The 24917-nt window shown below is 38.7% G+C and overlaps 1 protein-coding gene and 1 pseudogene across 46 annotated transcripts in view; one reads left to right on the top strand and one right to left on the bottom strand.

The window, feature by feature from the left end:
• Rims1 (regulating synaptic membrane exocytosis 1) overlaps window positions 1-24917 on the bottom strand; it is a 405270-nt gene that overhangs the window by 171340 nt on the left and 209013 nt on the right. For all 46 annotated transcript variants that reach the window (XM_074080134.1, XM_074080111.1, XM_074080175.1 and 43 more), the window contains 2 exons: window positions 24213-24553; window positions 19984-20849 (listed from right to left, as the gene is read on the bottom strand). In XM_074080134.1, the coding sequence (XP_073936235.1) occupies window positions 19984-20849; window positions 24213-24553 (1207 nt within the window). The remainder of the gene's footprint in view (window positions 1-19983; window positions 20850-24212; window positions 24554-24917) is intronic.
• Window positions 7305-8359, top strand: LOC141415595 (heat shock factor 2-binding protein pseudogene; annotated as a pseudogene).

The raw sequence follows: 24917 nt of genomic DNA on the forward strand, positions 1-24917 counted from the left end.
TCTTATTGTTTTCCTTATTTTCACACAACACTGAGTATCTAATCTATAAATCGTTCTTTATTTGGCTATTACATAAAATATAAATCATAAATATGATTAGTCATCTTACAATCTTCAGGGCTATGTTGTAGACCCTATAATCTCATTTCAGAGAAAGAGAGTAAAGTTGGTAATTGGAAACTTTGTTCTGTTTAGAAATGGAACAAAATCATTCTGCACGTAACACAGAATGGGAACAGGTAGACTGGAAACTGGATCCAGTAGAAGGGTTAAATACAGATTTGGATACAACCAAAACGAAAATGAAGTGGGATTACCATTTCCCAAACTCATCACCTGCCCTTACCGGCACCTGCTCGTCGGGCCGCGATCATTCCTCCTTCAGAATCAATACACCTCGCTTCTTCCCACCCTTCTGAAGAGATGGGTATCCCAGGGGCACCCATGACAGCAACCTTGCAAAGAAATCCAGCCTGAGAATTTCAGCCTTGCTGTTTAAACCACTCTCTGCTGCTCAAGATCTCATCTAAGGAGAGTGTGAAGTACCTCTTCTATCGCTCCCCGCTACATCACTAACAATGGAAGCTGAAAGAAAACATTGGGGTAGGCATGAGAAAGTCTCCCTGCATGAGTGACTCAGGTCATTGCAGAAGCTGTGCAGCTATCCAAAGGAGCGCTTGGATAAAATGCCATACAGAAGCCTCAGTGGGCCTGGTGGTGTGAAGACGGGCAGCATTTACTGAGGAGAAGCATATTGGCATCTCTGTTGGGTTTTAACCAGATCCACAGGGTTCAGGAAATAAGCTCTCTGCCAGATGACACGATGCTCCTAGCCATTCCTTCTGTTGCTTATTGCCCAAATTCCTCTAACTAGTGTCCTTTGTCCTGCTGTGAGCTTATTTGTGGAGAAGGCTAATATGAAGGATTTTTATGACAATAAAATGGCTATTAGACCACAGGATGATTTCAGGAAACATAATTATTCCACTTTTGTTTGGCACTATTAAAATTAACTTAATGGGAGTATTTCCTACTATCACGCTTTTGATTTGTGAAGAAAAACACATTTTTTGTTGCTTCCACAATAAATACATGAAATTACACTGTATATTTATCTATTATATATTCCTTACATACTATTTTTATCCATTACACAACCTATTTTAACATAGGTTCCCTCTTCCCATTGTATTTTCTTGTCAGAAGCAAAACCCCTTTGAACAATGAATATACACTTACACAGTGAAGGACAAGAATGTAAAACAGATCCTGTTAGGGGGATACTAGTGGGAGGAAAGGGAGGATGAGAGGGTAAAGGAGGGTGAATATGGTTGATGAGCTTTATACACTTACATGAAGACAGAACATTGAAACCTGTCAAAATCATTTGAAGTGGGGGAGGGGCTGAGGAAGACTGATAGTGGGATTGAGCGTAACCGAGGTACACTGTAAGCATTTATGGAAATGTCACAATGAAATCCCCTGTACAACTAAAATATGCTCATATAATCTTTTAAAAAAAAGAAATACAAGTATGACTCGATTTAAAAAAGAATATATTTCTCTGGGAGTTTTTCCTACTATATGTGACATGATACATTTCCAGAATATGAAGATTTACGTCTTCCAACAGATGTTATGCATATTCCTATATTATGAAAAAGAATTATATTTTATATTTTCCCTGTCACAATTGTATCCTTTTCACTAAAATAAATAGTAACATGTGATTTCAGTTAGTCATATTTTTTCTGCTAGTAGTTATTACTTTTTTGGATTTTAATACAGAGAATGTTGTAAATAGTAAAAGTGCTGCAATCTCCTTTCATTTAAATGTGTTTCATACTTCCTAAGGCACATACATGTGCTTCAAAACAAATCTGAGAGGCTGCCAAGAAGGAAAGTGTTAACAAGAGAATCAGCCTTTTACAGAATGAGATATGGAATGTATACCAAATTTTTTTCGCCCAGGAAATTAAACTCGTAAGTAATTAACCTTAGACTTCTTCACCAAACTTTTATTGAGCTTTTGTTGAAATATACACAAGTATATTATAATCAAATGCCAGTACTTTTAACATTGAAACATTAACAGCAGATATTTTAGAGTGTCCTTTTACCCTCCACAATCCTAGGAATTGCATATGTAAATTCTGATTTCCAAATCACGAATGTCTTTCAAGTACATTTTGAAGTAATTCTCTACACTGTACTGATTTTTTAAGTTTCATATCCTACCAGCCTATTCAGGAAAGTGGCACTGAGGCACTATATAAACAGTAAATGTATATATTATTTCCCAACTCTTCCAAAGTGCTTTTGAAAGTTGAAAAACCTCTAACATGCATTGCTAATTCACTTATGAAATGTCCTCTGCTGATCACAATCATATCTTGTAATAAAAAATATTTCTTCTATACAAATACCAAGTAATTTTACATACTGAGGGGAGCTACACAATATATCCTTGATAGGATGGAAATTCAGAATCTGATTCCTTATGGGGCTACAGAATGAAGAGTGCTCCTGAGGACAGAACACACTGCTACCATATTGACTGGCTTTACCCTTTTGTGAGCCCTTCTATATTGTATTAATGTATTAGCACTTATCAATCAACAGTGGGACAAATTCTTGGCAGAACAGATAAATACATTGTCTTTTAATCTGAACATGTATAAATACCAGACTTTACTATCAACATCAAGCTTCTTAATCTTTAAAACCAGTAGAAGAAAAAATATTTATGAAAAGTTAGGACATAAGAGCAAATTTAAATTAGCTCCTCTGAGAAGTTTCCATTGGCTAAACCCAAAGCGCATGGCTCTTTTCATTGTTTTGTACTCCCTACAGGCCTTCTAAAGGGAAGCCCCGCATTAGACATTATTCTGATGCTCTTTTCAAGTTTAATGTTGCCGCTATTCTTTTCTAGTAACCCTAAATACATGCATTTGTAAGTTCTTTCATCTAGACAAAATTCTGAGCATTAACTACACTAATTATTATTTCCATACTACAAATGATGTGGTACGTGACAAGTTAACAGCTCAGCCAGAATTTGAATGCCACAATAACTAAGTTAACAACTATTTAGATCATCTCTTCCTTAAATCTGAGGAGTAATTTTTACCTAGTTTCTAATATAGGGTTGTGTTCTTGGTGATTTATGATTGAACCAATGAATGTACACTGAGTAAACACAAAGTATGTACTGGCTTAGGACATTCAAGAGGCTGATATATGCAGTTCTATTATGCTTTGACCTCAGAACACCTGTTTATGGATGTATCAGTAGATGATTTAAAATGAAAGGACCTCTAATCAAACAAATATATTCAAGACAGGCTGCATATTTTATCCCTTTCTAGAATAATCACAATGTACATTACCACTAAGGGTGGTGAGAAGTCCTGCCTCAAGATCATTTTAGCCAAAGTCAGCACTGGCCAAACTTTTTTTGAGCATAAACACTTATTTTTGGCAATACTTACTAAACAATTATTTCTCTACTCTAATACTAGCTGGAGAAATCCTTGCAATACTAATTGGTAATTGTTTTGTTAAGATATCCTAAGTGAAAAAGAAGGGAGAGGAGCAAGGGATTCCATTTTACAGATTTAGAGCTGATGTTTAGGACCAAGCTATTCCTTGGGGTAGTTTCTGTAACCCAGGGCAGTGTTCTATGCCCTGTGCTGTCACAGGGGTATCTGTGCTTCTGCTGCCACAAAGCACCAACTCAACCCTCTCCTTCCTGACTCCCATGGATATGCTTTTTACCAATGTCTTGTGTTTAGTCAGCTCTACATAATTACACTGAGGCAACTGTTCTCAAAGAGTCTAAGCTACAATAAAATAAACATACCTAAAGTAAAAATCAAAGTGTAACTGACACAATACAGACAGTTCTAATTGTACATGTCTAGACACAGGATAAGTCAATATTTAAAATGCAACTCTGTAGAATAACAATACATGAGAGAAGGCGAGGTTAGTCTTAAAGACATGAAGATGATCACATAAATAGGATTTAGGGAATGAATATATTTATTTGTGTTGTCTTCTAAGCTAAAGAGTCCTAGGAACTATTAACCATGTCCCAAACTCATGGGGAAATAGAAGCAGTACTAGGCGTGGCATAAAGTCAGAAGAGCAAATATGCCAAAATGTCAGAGTAACAGGACATGACCCTGGAATGACAATGTTTTTAGTCTATTAGAATGAAAAACTCAGAAGAAAGAGAAAAAGTGTTTATAAATCTGACTCCCTTACCCTAGAATGTGTCTCTGGTGTATACCCTCAACTAATCCTACATTCCCTGTAGGAGACCTAGCTAAGTAGTACATGATATCATGGTGACAAATTTAAAGGATAATCAGAAGTTGAGCATTTCATCCTAAAGCCAGATGCAAATGTTTTAGCCATTAGTGTATGTCTCTGTAAAAGAGAGAAACATGTCAAAGCAAATGGAATCCAACTGACAAAGTCAAAACATTGGCTCTCTGAGTACCACTTCTTATTACTTGACTGTTCTTTGTAGCTTAAATAACTATTCTAGGAGGATGGGAAGGGTTTTGAGCTTGGAGCTAGGTAAGAAAAGTGTTACAGAATAAAGTATCACAGACCAGAGGTCAAATTTAATGTTTACTTCTTGGGATTATATATAATGTATGCACCCTAAATTCAGTCTACAAAATCTATCTAAAGAATGAAATGAGATTTCAATGTCTTACAGGATATTTATTGTTTTCTCACCCAGGATTCCTCAGTTAGCTGAGCTATATAAAGTTTCATATTCATCCTCCTTTCATAGTGGAAGAAGCACTCTTGATGGTCCTGGCCTTATAAAAAGATATCAGTTCTAATTTCCTGACTCTTTTGAGGACAAAACTCTCCTGCACCTGTGTGGCTTAAAAATCCGAGCCCCAGTTACTACATGCTGGATCCATGAGAGGGTGATGCTTACAGATCTAGTTTTCTCATTTTATTGCTGGCGTTTGGGGATTTCTTTTTCACATGAACTCAGCTCTACTTCCATGATCCTCCTAGCTGTGCTGGAATGACAGGAGCATGCCACCTTGCCCAGCTATTGGTTGAGATAGAGTCTTATGAGCTTTTTGTCCAGGCTGACCTCAAAGAAGGAGCCTCCTAATCTCTGCATCTACCAGTACCTGGCCTCAGCTATGCCTTTTTAAGTGTTATCTTTATCCATCATTTACAGGATTTTGTAGTGGAATTTTGTTTTTGATTTCTTTAACTTAGGCATCCATGTTATTGTAAGGTGGAAGGAGGTCCAAATAGTGTCCTGATTAGCCTTTTCTTTTAGATATGTGGTAAGTTTTAAATCTTATTTATAAGTTCAAAAGCCATTAAAGGAATCTACTGATTCGCCTATATAATGTTACAATCCAGGTAATGCTATCTGGAGTAATGGTTCCTTCTTTATAATCCTATCACACAACTACCTAGGTTCTTACTATTGTCATAGACATGAACTATTTCTCCATAACAAAGCAGTAGTTTTTTAAAAGTTAAGAACAGATGTTAGGCAAAATATGACAAACTTCAAGCAGCCAGTTATGAAAGAAAACACATAGTAGAAATTTGAGATTTACATGTTGTACAAAGTAAGAAATGCTACACAGAAACTTGCAATGTCATTTCATTATTTCTATACATCATTTCTCTTTTCCATTTATTTCTATTCCTTGTCCTTTTTTGGTAGAAGTACTTTTAAAAACTTTTAAAAGGGGCTGAGGAAGTAACTCAGTGGTAGAGCACTTGCCAACGCACCACATACACACACACACACACACACACACACACACACAAAACGAAAATAGGAAAACCTTTTAGAAATAAAATGAAACAAATCAGAACCAATGATTTTCCAGAACAGAGGACTCAATTAAATTGCCAACTAATTCACACAAAAGGCCAGTGTTTTCTTTGCTTTGGACTAGGGCTAAAGGACCAGAATGCTTTTTAGTTTATTCCTCCCACAAGTTTTGAAAATTTCTTCTTCAAAAATGAAATATGAGCTCAGGTAAAAATATACATACTCTAAACATATTAAAATATAAACAGTCATTTTAAAAAGCATGAATAAGAAGAGTACAGAGTTGGAATCTAGAGAAAACACAATAATAAGAATGACTGAAGCCATCTGGCCCACTGAAGGGGAAATAGATCTGGATACGGGAGCTGAAGCTATGATGCCCTGGCCATCTGGGAGAGATAAAGGCAGTCCCTGACCAAAGGTCCTACAGTTAACTGGGCTGAAAATAACTCCAAGCCATCTCCCAGGGTGCTACTTGAATTTTGCTGTACCTTTGTGACTCAGGGATGAAGCTCGGGAAATTATGAAAGAGAAAAAACATGTGCTATAGACCCAAAGAGACTATTATTTAAGGGAAGATAACAAACCAATGACATTTTAATACCCCTAGACTCTCAATGACAGAATTAATAAAGGACATGTTCTGACAAGAAAAATAAAACAGTAAAGAAAAATGAGATGTTAAGAATACTGAACAATGAAATCATTAAAACATGTTAAAGATGTCTATAAATTTAAGTAAGTATTAACTACAGAGAATAAGAATATTAACATCTACTTACACGAATGTTTAAAAACAAGTTGCACCTAAACTTCCAGATAGCAGTACAATGTATTACAGAATAAAATCAATTCAGGTTTGAGGAAAATTAAGGCATACTAAAGTCTTTAGTGGAGATAACAATTTTGTATTTGCTAAAAAAATGTATACAATTAACTACTGTATTGAAAAGTTAACGCTTGCATTAAAGGATATGAAAGGATGTACAATGCCATAAGCTCTAAAAAGAAATGAAAAGGAGCGGAAAAACAACTTGATGTATTAGAAAGCCTGAAAAAAGAAAAAGCAAAGCTAAGAAATGAATACTAAATAGAGACTGGAATAAGCAAATACTGGTAGAAGCTTAAAAACAGAAAGAGGAGCATGGCATTGACTCTCTGCATGCCTGGCACAGAAGTTTTGGTTACCAAAATTTAGGCCCTTTGAAGGAGAGGTTTCGTTTGTTTTTGTTGTTGTTGTTTGAAAGAGAGTTAATAAGCTTACAACTCCAACTAAGTCAGAAGGGTTGAAGAAGGACCCCACCAAATCTGCCCCTCAACCCAAGCCCCAGAATGCTGCACGAACCCAGTGAGATTTGAACCTGAGGGCTCTAGTCTCACTGTGCAGCTATGTTCCCACACTTTCTGATTTGTGTGGCCAGAGCAAGCACTGCCTCACAGGAACTTGGGAGCTTGGGCCTCCAGGGCCATGAAAGAGGCAGGAGGCTCTGAAGCAACTGCGAGCACATGGGAGCTAAAGAATATGTCAAAGTCAAAAAGGCAGCCTTGGAACACCTGATAACCAAAATAATGCAAGTATCTGACTCTTACCCAGAACACTAAAGGAAGGAGTCCTGAAAAGCTTCCAGAAATTAAAAATAGTAGGAAAAAACTGGAAAGGAAGGAGAAAGTCTCACAGCAGCTGAAACTGAATTACTGTTCCTTTCCTCCGATAAGCTTTGCAGACCATGTGAGAGAGGAGGAGCTGGTTTGGGGACAACAGCTGAAAGAACTGAAGCAGGGGCTCCTACAGCAGGCAGAGTAGTGTCCAGAAATGGGAGTAGCCTCCTGGGCCCTCCGAGGGTGACTCCACCAGCAAGGATGATCTCAAAGCCATTCTGTAGGAGATGAATTGAACTTTTTCAACATTGTCGGTCAAACAATGGAGAATTTTGTAGTCACTGCACATCAAGGAACTTAATTCTGATGAAAATCAGTTTGATTTTACTTTGGCTAGAATTTGGCAAATTCTGCCATATTCTGTCATAGTGACTTCGTCATTATTTCAAGTTGGGTGATCTTGGATAGCATGTCATAGTATTTGGGAGACTTAAAGCAAGGACAGTGCACGAAACTCAGAGTGTTAATGCTAATGTCTTTGTACAATGTGAGCATCCATTTGAAAGGCTTGAGCCCAGGATTCATACCTTTGTTGTGGTGGGCTTTGAGTGATCAAATGCAGGGGTATATCTGCATGTACTGTGGCTTGTGAAGTCTCTATTCTAGAGCCCCAAATCCCCAGATCAACCTCTGAGTTCCAGAACACCCTTCCCCTGCAAGCACACTAGTGATGTCAAAGAGCCACAACTTTGCCTGCAGATCTCTGCCCAGGAACTCCTGGAAGATCTCTATGATCTGGAAGGTGACATGAAAGTATATTCGGCCACCAAGGTGACTGGAGGAAACGCCAGTGTTTCTCTCTGCAAATCCCTCACTCACTTTGTCTTTCTAAACTATCGACGTAAGCCTAGGCTGATGTGTTAAAGATAGCAAAATACGACTGACTAGAGATTGACATAAATTAAAATGTATCCACATCACTTCTTCCTGGAAGTGACAATATTATGGGTGGTTGGTTAATCTTGCCAATGGTAGGCCAAAAAATAATCCATCTTTCTGGAAAGGCCCATGTTTGTACTATATGGAGAGAGCATTCTTAGACCAGCTCCTTGCTGCCCGTCACCTACAGTAACCTATAAATTTGGGAGTTTAAATACCCATCTCTCTCATTGGTTAGCAACCATTCCCTCTAGTAAATTATAACTAGTTCTCCCAAAATGCACATTTACTTTTATAACCTTCTGGTGAATATGCTACTTCAAATGAGATTGGACACGTTTGTTCTATATTTTTGGGGCTTGTCTCATTTTTCCATTAATAAAAGTCAGAAGAAAAAAAAATACAAAGACAAAAGAGAAAATAAAGAATACATGTTATCTTACCATTCAAATACAAGTTTACTCAACATTTTAATGCACATATGTAAACATTCTTCAAAAACAAGCTATATAATATACATAGGATAATCATTGCCTTTCTCTCGAATATCATAGATACATTTTTATTCATTAAACATAAGACAACATAACAGGATTTTTATGGATACACAGTATTGCTTTAATCAGTATCTCTTCACTTACTGTTGGAAACTAAGCTGGTTTCCAATTTTTATGTTATAAATACTGTTAAAACAAGAAATATTTGCCCTTAATTATTATAAAGTGTTTATTCTCTCATGATACTCTTTGAGATACAGTCACATTTTATAAACTAAATGTACATATGCCAACTAGAGGTTAAGTAAGCTAGCTGCTAAATAAATTTGGTTATTTACTCATTTGGGTTTCAAATAAGTTCTAACTTGGTTTCAATTCCAAACATCAGGGTTGCTTAATTTTGAGCAACTCATCAATATTTCAACTTCCTCATTCACTGAGAAATACAAGGCCACTGATGCTTAATTTAACTCATGGCTTCCCAGAGGTCCTTAATCTCTAACCTAACTCATGGCTTCCAAAAGCAACAGTTTACTTTGTAGCCCCTAAGGCTAATGTAGAGTTCTATACTTTCGGGAACATTAACCCAAATAAATTTTCAATTTCCTATCTTTTTGATTGTTCAGCTACCAGTCAGTTCTTCCTAAACTGTTCTGTTTTTCACTATTACTGTGGATGTTTCTAATTCTTCTTTATTTCTTTCTTAAAACTAAGGGACATTCTCTCCTATAACTCATGCTGTAGTTTTTCATACGGATTTTTCTTTAATTAAAATATATACTATGCTAATATCTAGTGGTAGGTATATTACAGTCCCTTATTTATAGTTAAAATTTTAGGTAATATCCAAATTACTAAAACAGAGAAATAGAATCCTGAGACCAAAAAGAGGCTATAATAAAATAAGGTGAAAAGTTTTTGTCTCTTGTTTTTTGTAGTACAGGGATTGAACCCAGAGCCTTACATATGCTAGGCAAATTATCTACCATTCAGCTACCTCCTCCATCTTTATCTTCTGTCAGTCATTGAAGAGGTATTTATTGACTGATTACTTTTTCCAAATGCATGACCATTAAATCAATACACTTAAAAGACAGGAAAAGGAAATAAATAATTTTTAAAAAGGCCACTCTCTTATTCTTCATGCGCCCTCATTTGTGGACTCCCAAGCGCCACAGGGCTAGCCTGGTTAGAATTCACACCTGCTAGTCTGTTAGAAAATGAATTCAAAGTACCGTGTTGGAGTTCTAAAACACACCTAGCTAGATACACACTTTATGTTATCCACCAAAAATAAGTTGAACTATTTTGGATCCTTTTCCCAACGTGTCAAATGTATCAAATGTGTCTCTCAAAATGCATCTTCCTAAAATATACATCTTCCTGAGGTGAAGTCCACATTATGCTACTGTGATGTATAATCTTGATTGTCAACCTGAATGGATGAAATGATGCCTGCAATATTAATAAAGCACACCTCTGGGTACGTATATAGGGGAATGTCCAAAAGGAATTAACTAAAGGAAAGGAGAGAACCTGCCCTGAATGCACCATCCTCCAGGCTTGGAGGCTTGGATAGAATGTAGGGGCAAAAATGAGGAAGCCTGAATGTGCAAGCATCCTCTCTCTCTCTCTCTCTCTCTCTCTCTCTCTCTCTCTCTCTCTCCTTCCTGCCCACCATTTGGTGGTTATCACTGTGGCTACTGCCATGATGTTCTGCCTCAGCATGGGCCCAGAAGCCACACAGCCAAAGACTTCTGAAACAATGAACCAAAATAAATACTTCCTTCCTATAATTAGGCTTTCTTGGGTGTTTGTCATGTTGACAAAAAAAAGAAAGTGTCTAACAGACACAAAATAAAAATTCTCATAAAAGAACTAGCACTTCATAATTTACAAAGAATCAGGTTTAAAATATGGAAAAGTCCTTGAAGACTGAAATTACTGGCAAAAATTCTAAAACCAAAAAACAACAACAAAAACCCAGGTCCCAAACTAGAATGATTATATCAGAATCTCTGGGATTGGGGTCTAAACATTAGTATTTTCCTATAAAATCTCAAGTGAGTATAATGAGGACCAAAGTAGTCTTATTTAGAGTTCTCAATACAGTTATACACAACAATAAATCAGGGTACTGCCCCCCATTGACCAAGTCATAACTGCTTTTCTGCCACAACACTTAATTTTTTAAAAGCACCCACAAGGGTGCTTTCAAAGTGCATGCAAATATAAAGCTCACTGATCTAATCCCATGCTCTCATTTTATCACCACGGAAACACAGTTTTTTATTTCTTTTAAAAAAAAGGGGGGGGGAGGCTAGGATTAAAACTTGTTCCTTTGACCTCTAACCCCTGGGTTCTTTTCCTCTCATGGGTCTATAAACTTACTATCCCCAGGACAGTGTTCCCATGAGTTCTGTCACAGTTCATAATGCCTGTCTCCACCTGACTAGAATGACACATTGGTTCTTCTTGTCCAAATGCTATCTCAGCTCCAACATGAAACTTTGGCACATCGGCTTCCCTTCTACTCATTACACATGTATTATTTATACATCCTATTTGATGTCATAAAAATAATATTTGTCTATCGAGCACTTACTGTATATCAGGAACAAATCACATAGAGACAAATATAAGCTCATTTAATTCTTACAAATTCTCCATGGAAAATTATTCCAGTCTGTAAAAGGATGGAACTTGAGGATTAAGTAAGATACTTAGGGTGCTTAGTCTTTGGTTGTGTTGTCATGGTCATGGAGAGCAAATCCTCTCTATAAAGTAGCTACTCAACAGAGATTCTTCATGATCTTTTCTCGATTTATTTATTTATGGAAGTGCTAGGGGTTGAACTCAGGGCCTCTCACTTGCTTGGCGGGTGCCTTACCACCTGAGCCACCCCCACAGCCTTCTGATTTGGTTATGAGACAGGATCTCTCAATTATGCCTGGGTCACATGACCATGATCTGTCTCCCTATGCCTTCCATGTAGCTGAGATAACAGGTGTGTGACACCATGCTCAGCTATTGGTTGAGATGGGATCTCACTAACTTTTGCCCAGGCTGGCCTTGAACTGTGATCCTCCTGATCTCTGCCTCCCAAGTAGTTTGGATTACAGATGTGAATCACAGTGCCCAACCTTTCTTCATAAACAAAAGTGAAGACAAATATCCAATATCAGTATTTGTCATGTATGTTTACAAACATGTACAGGCCTTGGTCTCTTTTTGCCTATGAATATTACTATGCATTGAACTGTATCCCCCTCCAAAGCCATTTATTGAAGTCATTAAGCCTAAATAGGGTCTTTAAGAGGCAATTACATTAAAGTGAGGTCACTACAGGGGGCTTTAATTCACTGAGACCAGTATCATTATAAGAGGAAATCTGGATAAAAACATGCACTGAGGAAAATCATGGGCAAACACACTGAGAAAAAACAGTAATCCATAAGGCCAGGGAGAGAGGCTTGAAGCAGACCGACCCCTATCTTCTGCCCTTCGGGAGGACCCAACCCTTTCAACATATTGATCCAGGACTTGTAGTCACCAGAAGGATGAGAAAGTAAATTGTTGCTGTTTAAGTCACACAGTCTGTGATGTCCTGTTACAGCAGGTCTAAGAAACTAATATAATTATTATCTCATCTGGCACACAGCAGTCTCAAAAGAGTTTAGTGAAATTAAAATTAGATATGGCATTTGGGATGGAACAGGGGTAAAAAAAAAAGATCCAACTTCAGAAGTTTGCCTCAATAGTTAGAACACGACAAGCAATGAAGATGCCTATGAAAATCAGCACTAAATGCAGGCCAATAGTAAGAATGAGAGGTGGCCCACAATGAATGAAGAAGAATATGGAAGGTAATATCTGCATTTGCAATATGGTAGTGGGTTGACATCAGTAAAGTCATTAACCAGGGACTCAGCTTCTAACTTCTGGACAGGGATTAGAAAGGGCAAACAAAGCTTTTGTTCTAGAAGGACTTGGACAGCAGAATCAGATCTGTCACAAGGGTTCAAGAACATGGATCTAATAACTAGAACAAGGTACAAATGTGGGACCTGATCTCAGGAATCCATCAGAAGCCAGATTGCTAGGACTAGGCCCAAGCATGAACAGATCAAGTAGCAGAACTGACTGAACATTCACTATTTATTAGAGGGTTTGCCTGGTACTGGAAACAAAATGAGTTCCAAGTGTTTCCTTCTCTGTTCAGTAGTGTGTGAAAGAAGAGATTTTTGTTTGTTTCTGAAGTCTCTCCAAGGTCTGAAACTCTGTTATTCTGTTAAATTGAACCAGAAGTAAGGACAACCTTTTCATTCACTGGACAAAATGGGTCAAAAAACACTGCAGTATGATTCTGCATTTTAAAAGGATACTAAAGAAAAACTTACTAAGATAAAATAGGTGACAATGACATCTTGAATATCAAATCTTGTTCTGTATAGACTTTGAAGCATAAATATTACCCTTAAAATGACCTTTAGTTACTCTTTTAAATGTTCTATATTAAAATGGTAAGCATATATTACATATAAAATTTGTATACTTATTTTTAAAGATGTTAATTTAGTTTCTTCTGATTTTATAATACGAATTTTCAGATGCAACTAAATGATTAATATTTCTATCTGTGGGCTAATTTGAAAAGAAATATTATTAGGTATAATCACAGTAGATTTACAGACTTAATTTCTCTTCTTTTTATAGAACTTATCTTTATTTATAACTCCTCTTTTAGAACCAAGGAGAGATTGTTTTGGTTTTTTGTATTAGGTAGAAACTGAAAATCCAGCCTTTCAACAAAATAATTTCCAAATTTTTTAACACATATTATTAGAAATAAGAAATTAAAAACATGTTAGCTCAGCACACACACACACCCCTACCTTCTTCCCAAGATTTAAACTGCACAGATGATTAAAAGAGCTAATGTCCATTCCATATCTATTATAAGAAGAAAGTAGCTCTCAGTGTCTCCTCACCCATCTTAAATCAAAGTAACATCTTTACCATGCATCTCTTTTGTGGTAGTTGTGGGTAAAAATTAAGTTTATTTTTCCACCAGCAATGTCAGATATTTGTTTCTCTTCTCTTTAGTGCCTGCTTATTCCTATTTCTGTCACTTGTAATACCAAAGAAAATCAGGCCAGGTAAAACTCTTGGGCATTACTGCAAATGTCAACCTGTCCAACTGTCCAATTGTCCTAATGTCTTCCACTGTTTATATTAATAGGAAGAGACCAGACAAAGCAGTTGTTTGGAGGTTAAGAAGTGGAGGAAGTCTCAAATACTGTGTTCATCAGCTTAAGCTGCCAAGGCAGAAGTTACATGAAAGGGAAAAGCGCAAAGGTGAGATGAAGCGAGAAATTCCAAGGTAGGCACTATGTTCTAACCAATATAATCCCTAAGCCACAGTAAACACCGGGCATATGTTAGGAAGGGAAATTCAAAAGGTTACAACAAAACGTGAACCTGACGTTGTCCTATTGCCATGTGGACTCCATGCTGTTTTAAGGTTCTGTCTGCTAAAATACCAACTACAGAAAGCCCAGAAAACACCAAAATTAATTACTTGCGGATTAACAAAAGGGACAGTGTTTTGTATTTTTCTATTTTAATGAATATTAAATTAACTTGTGCATATTATAAAAATAAGGCCTTGCAATATGGAATATCTCCAATAATTAATTTCCCCTCATATTCTTTCTGTCTACATGATCAATTCCACTCCTCATCCTTACTTTATTATTTATTCATTCACTCATTTTGTCCAGGGCTGAGGATCAATCCAAGGGCCCTGCACACGCTAGCAAGAACTCTACCACTGAGCTATATCCCAAGCCCTCAAGCTTACTGTTAATTATTATTAGTTCTTCCCAAGGAAAACACTCTTATTTGCCTCTAAATGTTGACTGCTTTATTTGGGATATTGTCTATTTGTTTCTAATTTTAACATATTATCAAGGTTAAAATTATCCAAAGCCAATTAAAGAAGAGACATTGGTTCACTCTGTTTACATTATTTTTCTTTCAAAAGTCAATGGTTTTACTCCTTCCTTCTTTCCTCCCTCTCTCCTCCCTTTCTTTTGTACTGGGGATTGAACCAAGGTCTTTGTGCATGCTAATACCTGCTCCAACACTGAGTTATTTCCTGTAACTCTTTTTTTTATAGGTTCCATTATTTAAATATACTTAATACTCTATTTCTTTCCTTAAAATTTGAGTATAACTTTCAACTCTTGAATATTTCATATGAAAACATTAGATATTTATATGCATGCCTATTCCAAACCCTTTCTATTCCCCTGTCAGTTTCACCTTTATTTTGACATGGACATGGTATTCATATTCAAATGTATAAATATGAATAAATAAAAGCTCAATGCAGCAGAGGGTTTATTCTTAAAACTGAAAAATAAGCACTTTTTATTTTATTATAATATAAGAATAATCCAGAATCAAGTAAATACCAGCAACATTCAAGTTTTTATTTAAAGTTATTCGTTTTGTTTTGCTTGCTTCATATTTGGATCATGGCTTCTTTAGAATTTAATTATTTTTCAATTTTGAATTACAGCTTTTTATTACTGAAAGGTATGGCTTTTCCTTTCTAATCAATGATGTCATGTAACTCAGTAGTCACTGGATATTTCTTGGAAACTATGACATTTTTCCTAATAGATATTCTGTTTGGAATCTCCTGGAAATGCTTTTTGGCTTTGACATGCGCAGACTGCTTTCTGCTCATAATGCCACTTGAGAATTTTCTTTGTGGATTTCTTGGTTAGTTCCACTATTTCCTGTTTCTTCCATGCCCGATCTCTTGACTACTACGATTGTTTTCTGAGTGCATATACCCTTAAGTATCTTTCTCAGAAAGAGACTGAGCAGTAGATTTTCTGAGAACTTGGTGTTTCAATGTGTGTAGAGTGTAATTTCAATGATATTTTGCTCAGAACACTGAAACTATTCACTGTAGTCTAGAATTCATTGTTGATGAGAAGTACAAAGGCTTTTTAACTCTCTTTTTTTGTGTGTGCATGACCTGATTTTGCTTTTAGTGGTACTGGGTATTGGCTTCCTTAGTCCTTCTGCATTTAGTTTTCAAATAGGGTCTTGCAGTTTTCCAGGGCCAGCCTCAGACCATGGTCCTCCTACTTCTGCCTTCTGAACAGCTGGAATTACAGATGTACACTGCCATGTCCAACTTGTTTTTGAGATAGAGTCATGCTTACTTTTGCCCAGGCTTCCCTGAAACTCCAGTTCTCATTCCTCAACCTCCCAAACAGCTGGGATTATAGACATCCTCCATCATACCTCACCAATGACCTGTTTTTTTTTTTTTTAAATCTCCAAAAGCTTACTGGGTTGCCCTGCTTACTCAGCACCTTTAATGTTCTGAAGTTTATGTTTCATAATTATGACATTCGTACTTATCCTTTGAGCACCCCCTTGGTTATATGGGCTTTCTATTGTTCAGTTTCATAGTTGTCTCTTTCCAGACCCAAAGGAGATACTAAGTCTTATAGGAGCTTGTATCTTAATGTGTCAGATTGTGCTACATTACTTCTTCCTCTGTAGGAGAACTACCTGGATACCTGCCCGTAAACTTGTAATCTAAAGTCCAGTTGTATAGTCTCATATTTTATCCAACCACCTCTGTCTAAACACATCAGTGCTAAGGGTTTTGGCATCCAGAACTTTCTTTTTATTTTGAGCATAGTCTATAACTTTAATATTTCAAAAAATATTTTACACAGGGTATCTGTGTGGTTAGGTGGTGAAACTGCCCTCAGGATAAGATTTAGGCATTTCAGATGTACTAAACTTGACCAAGAGGTACAGCATTTTGTACTGCTTAGTTTAAAGGACCCCTGAGCTCTTGAATTACCTCTTACTTCTAGAATCAATGCATCTTGGATTATCTTGATCTCTTGCTCATTCTGTGGTATTCTTCAGATCTCATAACTCTTGTTGTTCATTCATATTCAAAATGGGCACTGGATGGATGTTCGTGAATGCCTAGTAGGAGTTTGCATGCAGATGGTTTTAGGGAGGCTGCTCTCATGGACACCAAGTGTATCTCGTATCATTTGTGAAGGAATGGGGTATGTGAGCTGGTAGCTTTCACTGCAGAGTAAGTAAGTTGTGACGTGCAATGTAAGGTGATAACGGTGGGAGTCCCAAAGTGGGGAAGTACTCACTCTAGTATATCTGTTTTTCATTCAAGCTTTCCTTTGAATTTCTTCTTGATTTTTACCTAGGAATTGACTGTTGAGGCTTCACCATGCATAAAGGGGTAAGGAGGAAGGGGCAATGTGAAAAGTGAGGGAGAGTGCAGTTGCTGTTCTGTCAATACATACTGAATGAATCTAAGCCCTGAAGCTTTGCTATCACTTCCAGCTCCACTGAAATCTGTGTCTCTGAGCCTGAGCTCTCTGAGAGATGCTTTAGGAGACGGATTGTTTTCTCCTCTGACACCACACATTCTAGCCTACTTGACCAGCTCCAGCTCTTCTCTCTAAAAGCAGGCTACTCTTCCTTTTTCATACTCTATAAACATTCCATTTGCTCATAGTTCACCTCCCTTTCTCTTCATTTTCATGAGTATTTTGGGGATCTTACTAATTTTCATGAGTATTTGGGGGAACTTATGGGGTAAGAAAAACAAGTGCTTACATTTGCTAGGTATTACAAGAGAAACACCCATTTAAGGTACAACCATTTTAAAATTATAATTTTAAATGTATGTAATGATACATACCACAGAGCCTGATTTCATCTTGGGAGCATCCTCTCTCTCTAAAGTTCTCAGAGATCTGTGGATAGCTGCTTGAAAATACCAGGAGATTGGGGTGTGTGTGTCTCTCTCTCCCCCATTCCCCTTTCTCTTTTTCCTCCTTCCTTCTCCTTCTCTCAATCTCTGCTTCCTGGCCTCCTTGAAGGGAGCAGTTTCTGCAACAAACTCCATCTGCCATGATGCTCTGACTCACCAGAGTCTATTTTTACTATTTAATCATCAACTCATCCAATCTATCTCAGAACCTTAAAAGTAGAAGCTCTTCTCTCCAGTAAGAAAATGAAGACTTATGACAGCTATGTAACTTGTACAGTGTCACAGTGTACTGCACATGGTTGTGGCCAGTTGCCAAGATTTGTAGACAATGGTAAGGAATGGTAATAAAGTCACTAATAGATATTACAGATGATAGCATTTAAAATTAAGTTTCAAATATGAAAATGTCTATGCTATATTATTAAGAGGTATATTATTTATAGTTAATATTTCATAAATATTGATTTGGTTAAAATATTAAAGTGGGACAACTACTTTGGGGTATATTCAACAAATGTGAGAATGAAATTAAGAGAAATGTAAGTGAAGAGAAAACAGGGTAATCTGTATCAAATAAATTTATATGTGATGTCCCTGTGGTCCCAGATAGATATTTAACACAAGCTAATGAGGAATTGTACATCCCAAGAGGGCACCAAAGTCTCTAGAATGATAAATCCCCCACATCCCATCATCCCCATCCCTCCAATCACCTATGCCACTTTCACCACCTATTGCTATTGTAAATAATTTGAGGGTCAATTCTGTCTGGTTCCATGCCTATTGTGACTCACAATACATATTGAATAAGACCTGGTGTAAAGTCCTGTCTTTAAGGAAAATGTACATATCCATTCTGATCAGGACTTATCTGCTCATCAGTTAAGCACTTCTACTTACATATTTACTTAGCACCTACTTTATTACTTCAGAGGAAAACAAAAGGCAGTCAACAGAGTCTACTCAACAACAGATTTTTAAAGAGACTAAAGCCAGCATGCAACTTATAAAGAGAAGTCATCAGGATATAAGCTAGAAGAACCAAATTGACCCTAAGCAGGTATAAATTCCACAGACACCAGTAATACCAGCAACAGGAGGGCCTGTCTTCATTTTTGCTCTATAAAGCATGAGACTGGCTGGACAGAAGTGTACAGCAAGGGTGGAAGTAGCACAGGTGCATAAAGTTTGGAGAGAGAAGGTGAGGAATCAAAGTAACTTTTAAAATAAAATTTATTATATTTAGTACACACCTTAGCATATAATTCAGCGATTCTAAAATGAGCAAAAAACAAAAACCTGAAAATAATCCCCTCAAGTACAAATTCATTCAGAAATACCCTAGGACCCGACCATTACCACAAGTTAGGACTGTGGTCTACTTAAATCTGAGTGAACAGCAGAAAAAGGAGAATGATCTTCAAAAGAAGCACCCAATTTTAATAATAATGCTATACCAGCAATATCTAATGGAAATTTTGTGAAGATCTGTGTTGAGCACTTGAAATGTGGCTAGTATGATTGCAGAACTAAATTTTAAAGCTTATGTAGTTTTAATTAGTTTAACAGCTAGACGTGGCTATAGTATTATACAGTGCGGATTTAGACAGAAAAATTGCCCAAAGCTTTTGGAATGTGAGCTTCATTCCTCAAAGTTATTGCCCAAAACACAATATAAAATACCTAGCATGAAATCATTGTAACTTCTTCACAAATTGTGAGAAGGAGTAATTTAAAATTTGAAAAACTCTACCTTTGTGGCTGCAATATATACAACTGAAGTTTTTTTTTTGGGGGGGTGGGGTGGCATATCCCTCTCTAGAGCACAGTTTCTGGGCTTTTACTAAAAAAAAAAAAATATTTTTCCCATATAATTTGACCTCCAAATAATAACTTAAAAACATGAGTACAGAATGAATTTCCCAGAATGGAATCAAAATCAGTAAGAAACTCCTAAATTTGGAGTTTGTATCTATGTTTTAAAAAATCCACAAATAAGTCAATAAAAATTAGGCCTTTCATTGGCTGCATCGCTGCCTGCGCGCATTCCAAGCTTCCCCTCTTACTCAGGCTGAAATGCAGGCCTGACCTTGGCACAGGTGTACGTCTACCCCTAGCACACGTGACCGCGAAGCCCAACGCACCTGCGTCTCTAAGCCTGGCACCGCGCGCGCCTCCATCCCGGGCGCGCGCGCGCATCTCTGCAAGCCGGGTACGCGCGCACGGGGCCCCTGCACAGCCCGCTCCTGGAGGGCGCCGCCCCTTACCTTTCTCGCTAACGCTCTCGCTCTCGAGCTCCACGTCTTCGCAGCTGGTGTACTCGGGCGTGGACACGCCCTCCTCCTCCGAGCTGCTCACAGACATCTGCCGCTTCTTGCCGCCCCTGCGCGCGCGGTGCGGCTTGGGCGGGGACGGCCGCACCGACTCGGACTGGTCGGAGCTCAGCGAGTCGTTCCGCAGCATGGTCTCCACCTTCTCCCGCTTGGCCTTCCGGATGAGGACGGCCGAGCTGGGGTCCAGGCGGCTCTGCTTCCTGAGGGGCTCCTGGGCTTTGAGCTCGGGGGCGTCTGCGGGCACCGGCCCATGCCTGGGTGCCGGCGGGCTGTGGTTCGTAAGCGGCTTGGCTCCCGGCGCCCGGGCCTCCGCAGTCCTCTCGGCCGCGTGCGCCCGGGGCGAGTCCGGCGGCGAGGCCCTGGCGGCGGGCGGCGCGCGCTTGCCGGCCTTGGCGTCGGGCGGCGCGGGCCCGGCCTCGGTGTGCGGGAGCGCCACGTCGCTGTGGCGCCGCTCGTGCCTGGCGCGGGACACGCGGGCGTGCATGCGCATCTGCTGCTCCTCTGGCGGCGGCTTCACCGGGTAGCGCGCCAGGTTCGGGTCGCTGCGGTACCTGGTCTGGAATTCCTCCTCTTTCCTCTGCCTCTCGTCCTCCGCTGCCTGGCCGGCCTCCCGTTTTTCCGGCCCGTCGGCATAGTCCTGGGATCGCCCCTTCTCCAGCCGCCGGCTGTCCCGCCTTTCCTTCCGCTCGCGATCGTCCGCAGCCGCGTCCCCGGGCTGCGCTGAGGTCTTCGGCACTCGTTTGCGCTCGCCCTTCTGGGCGCCTTTGCCATTCTGCTCGGAAAGACCGGGCGCCTTCTTCCTGTGATAGGCCAAGGGACGGCAAGGAGGAGAGCAGTTTATAAGACAAAAAAGGCACACGGAAGAAACTTTTTTTCCAATTCCAGTTCGCATTCCAGTCTTAATTAAAAGTCACAATTTAACGTCTAATTAAGGATTGAGATAAAGCACCACATTAAACCGGTGTAACTGATTAACTTTTAAAATATGGCTTCAATCATAGTCAAGAGCTTGAAATCTTGTTTTTACACTTTAAGTTTCGCATTTCCAAAATCAGTAAAAACCATTAATTCAATAGATTGACACATTTTATGCTACGCTCCTTGTTACTCAAACACGAAAACGCTTTAGATAAAAATAATGTAGATAATAATGTACAGGAGCAAAAGATAATTCACACTTCGAAACCAAATATCACAACTCAAACTTTTAAAGAAGTGTAAATACGAATGTGTCCATTTCAGAAATAAAATGTAATAACAATTAGTAGTAGAAACTGAATTTTGACTTAATCTTGTGCACTCAATTTTTTTTCGAGATGACTAGGAAACAATAGCTGAACCATAATTTGCATTTTAAAACTTTAATAGAAACACTGAATCTTTTTTATTTTTCTTCCTGGGGGATCAAACCCAGGGCCTAGCTCATGCTAGGCACACACTCTACCTGTGAGTCACACCTCCAGCTCAGAAATACTGAAACTTTGAAGCTGCTGTTCATTCTCACTTCCTCACTTCCACTTATTTCAGGATAAGAGTCCAAAAGAAGAAAACAGCTTTCATTTTACTTTTCTATGTTGTTGAAGATACTTGCAAAGATGATCATAAGAGAAATGGCAGGGGAATCTGACTCCTGTAAATGGATCCTTCAGTTGTCCTTTTAGGTACTTCTCAGGAATGCACTTGATTTAGGGAATTTCCACCAGTTAATGCAGTTTGAGGCTTGGCTAAGCATTCTGGACTTGGATGATCTAATATGCAATTTAAATGGAAGCAGCCCCAGGCTCATTTTGGAATCCTGAGGTCCCCAGAGTGGGCTTTTCAAAAGGTATAGTCATTTGATTCTAAGTTCAAAAGCAGATGTCGTGGGTGAAAATTGAACAAACTACAAAATGGCAAAAAGTGGGGCAATTTCTGCTGTGAGGTGGATGCTAGAGAAAGGGTAAAGGGTGTCAAGTGGTACAGGAAAACACAGAAGCAGGGGCAGCTCTCCAGAAATGAAAGGGATGTGGATCTGAAGGTGGAACTGCAAGGTTTGGGGTCTAATGTGATGTCATATTAATCACCATTAAATATAGTCCTTCTCAGACTGTAATGCTCATATGCAACATTTGGTAACTCAGTAAGGCACAGTTGCCCTTGAGAGTTACTTTTCTTTGTTGACAAGTAATGCTTGCTTACCTTGCAGAGTTCACCTGAGCATTAAAGGAAACACCTCTGTGAAGATGCTTTATGAAAGGAACCAGTATTATGCAAATGGTAGGAGTTCGCCAGTCTCTCTGGTTCTTTGCTGCACTAATTGTGATTTTTCTCATCTCTACCTCTAATTGTTTTGTTTTCACCAGCTCCTGATCGGTGTACAAAGTATGATCAAGAAATTGTCGCTAACTGAAAACAAATAGACTGTCACCTTTCCAGTCCTGTTTCTCCCTGAAGTTGCCCAAACCCCTATGGCCACAGTCCTCTCTTCTGCTCCTACACCCCTAATTCTTCACTGTCTATTTACATCATCCGTAAATGTGTTTGCCTCTATCAATATTCACATTTCATCTAAAAATCAAAGTATTTCAGACCTCATTCTTGAAATTTATGTCATTTTCCACCATATGTCAAAAACAGAATTCTCTTCTCTTTAGAAAATTTATAGTTCCCAAATCTTTTCTTATTTAATGACCAGTCCTAAACTGTACTTTTAATATTTTTGTTTCTTCTTCCCCTATGACAGTTTGTCACCAAATGTTATTACTTCTACCCTCACTAAGGTATCCTCTTGTGTTCTATCTTCTCTCCAAATAGTTTAGGCATACCTGTTTTTTTTGTGTTATGTCCTCTTGAACTCTGCCTTTCTACCCTACAACTTTTAGAAATCTTACAGAGCTGGGGGGAGGGATGGGAATGGAAGTCCCAAAGTGCTGTGTGTTTTCTAGCTTTGATCAAACAGCATCCTGGTTTATTGCCTATGTGTCTGTCTTTCCTGTGATGTGTGTGGTCTCTTCCCCAGTGTCTGTGAGAAAAGGGACTATGTCCTAATCATCCTCATGCACTCTGGCTCCTGGCAAAGTGCTTACTTGTAGTAAATACATGATGACTCCTAGCTTAAATAATAGCCACAGTTATTAAATGCTTACCTTGTGCAGCGTGGAGACACATGTTCTCCTTTTTATTTTATACAACCCTTTAAGGCAGGTTATTACTGCCTCTTGTGGCAGAGCCAGGACTGACCGTTTAACTTTGAAATCCTTGATCTTATTGTATGAGCTTTGTTTGAAAGGGGGGTCAAAAACCTTCCTTGGGAAGTGGAATAAAGGAGAGTTTCACAGAAATAGTCAAGCCTAGTCCAAGTCCCAGCAACAGTCAGATCTCCTAACCTTTGAGCCTCATGAACATGGGGGCTATGCTATCCTTGTCAGTGCTATTTCCTAGTGTACTTTCTTATCTGGCCCAAAATATATTGTTTTGAATGAATGAAGCAAATAATTGAAGTAAATTACCTGATCATACTATCCCTTGTTTAAATCTCCAGGGTTTTCCTTTATGCCATGGATAAAATCGGTGAAATTTAGTGTGTTCCCTCACTACCTTACCATCTGCCTTGCCTCTGCTCTTCTTGTACCAATGTACCTAGCCAATGGGCATCCTTAACGAAGAACTCACACCAGACTATTTCCTTTAGGCTACATGCCTGTGCAGACACCTGGAGCATCAGCCTGCCCTTCTGGTAAATTCCTAGTTACATTTTAGAGCTCAGCATTAAAAAAAAAAAAAAAGGCTTTTTCACTTTTTCTGATGTTCCAGCACACCCTTGAATAGGTCACGTTCACCCAGCAGACTCAGCATATTTATAACTAAAGGACAAATTATATAAATAAACAATGATCTAAGAGCTTTTCTTGAGTTCAAGGTTGTGAGTTAGTAGTTCAGTCAAGTGATGTAACATGTTTATACCTATGCATGATATGAAAGAAAAGCTTTTCAACAAAGGTTTCCTATGGAACAATGTATTTTACAGATAGAAACAGCACCTCAGGCCTACTGATGCCTTCTTTGTGGGGCCTGAAAAGTACTACTTCCACGCATCCCTCCTAATAAGAGGTTAAATTCTTGAAAATGGGTTTGTTCTGCAAGCAAGACCCTGACTTTTGCTTACAGAGTTAATGAATTATTACCTTTCTCTTGGAGGTTCACTTCTAGACCTGGATGAAGCCTGCTTCTGTTCTGGCCCCAAGGCTTGCTGTGCGGGCTCAGCCCCGGTACTCCTGTCTGGTGGTGCACTGGGAGGAGTGATGTCCTGGGAGGAGGCAGTTGCTGTGCTTAGGGGTGTCTGAGACCTTGATCGCTCCTGGAGTCGTGGTTTCTTTTCTCTTGGTACCTCAAAGCCAGCACCTGTAGCTGTATCACTCAGGGTTCCATCTTGACTTGGGTGCTGAGGGCCACTTCCAAAGAACCATGCACCAGATTTAGTTAAGATTTCTTGTTGCTTTCGACATAAATTACATACCCACATAACCTATTTGAAGAAGAGAGAACAATATAATTTTTCTACACTAATTTAGAATCATTTCTTTTCAATACACTGAAATATATCTAAGAAAAAAAATGAAAGGTCTCGATCCTCACATTTATCCTTGCAAAAATGTCTTCTGGGAAAGGTCCCAGCACCAGTCAGTCAAGTATGTGTGCCTGGTCTAGACTGGAGCCCACTTGAAGGTAACTTGCTTCTGGGCAACCAGAGTTCTTACTGCCTTTAATGAGTCTAAGATTCGTTTTACCATATTGTGTGTAATTGACTCTGAAGCTGCATTTAAGCGTCTGTTAGTAAAAATGTTCTAATTGAGGTAGACAGCTGATTATAAAACTATTATAAGAGCTGT

This window comes from Castor canadensis, chromosome 1, assembly GCF_047511655.1.
Source record: "Castor canadensis chromosome 1, mCasCan1.hap1v2, whole genome shotgun sequence".
NCBI lineage: Eukaryota > Metazoa > Chordata > Mammalia > Rodentia > Castoridae > Castor > Castor canadensis.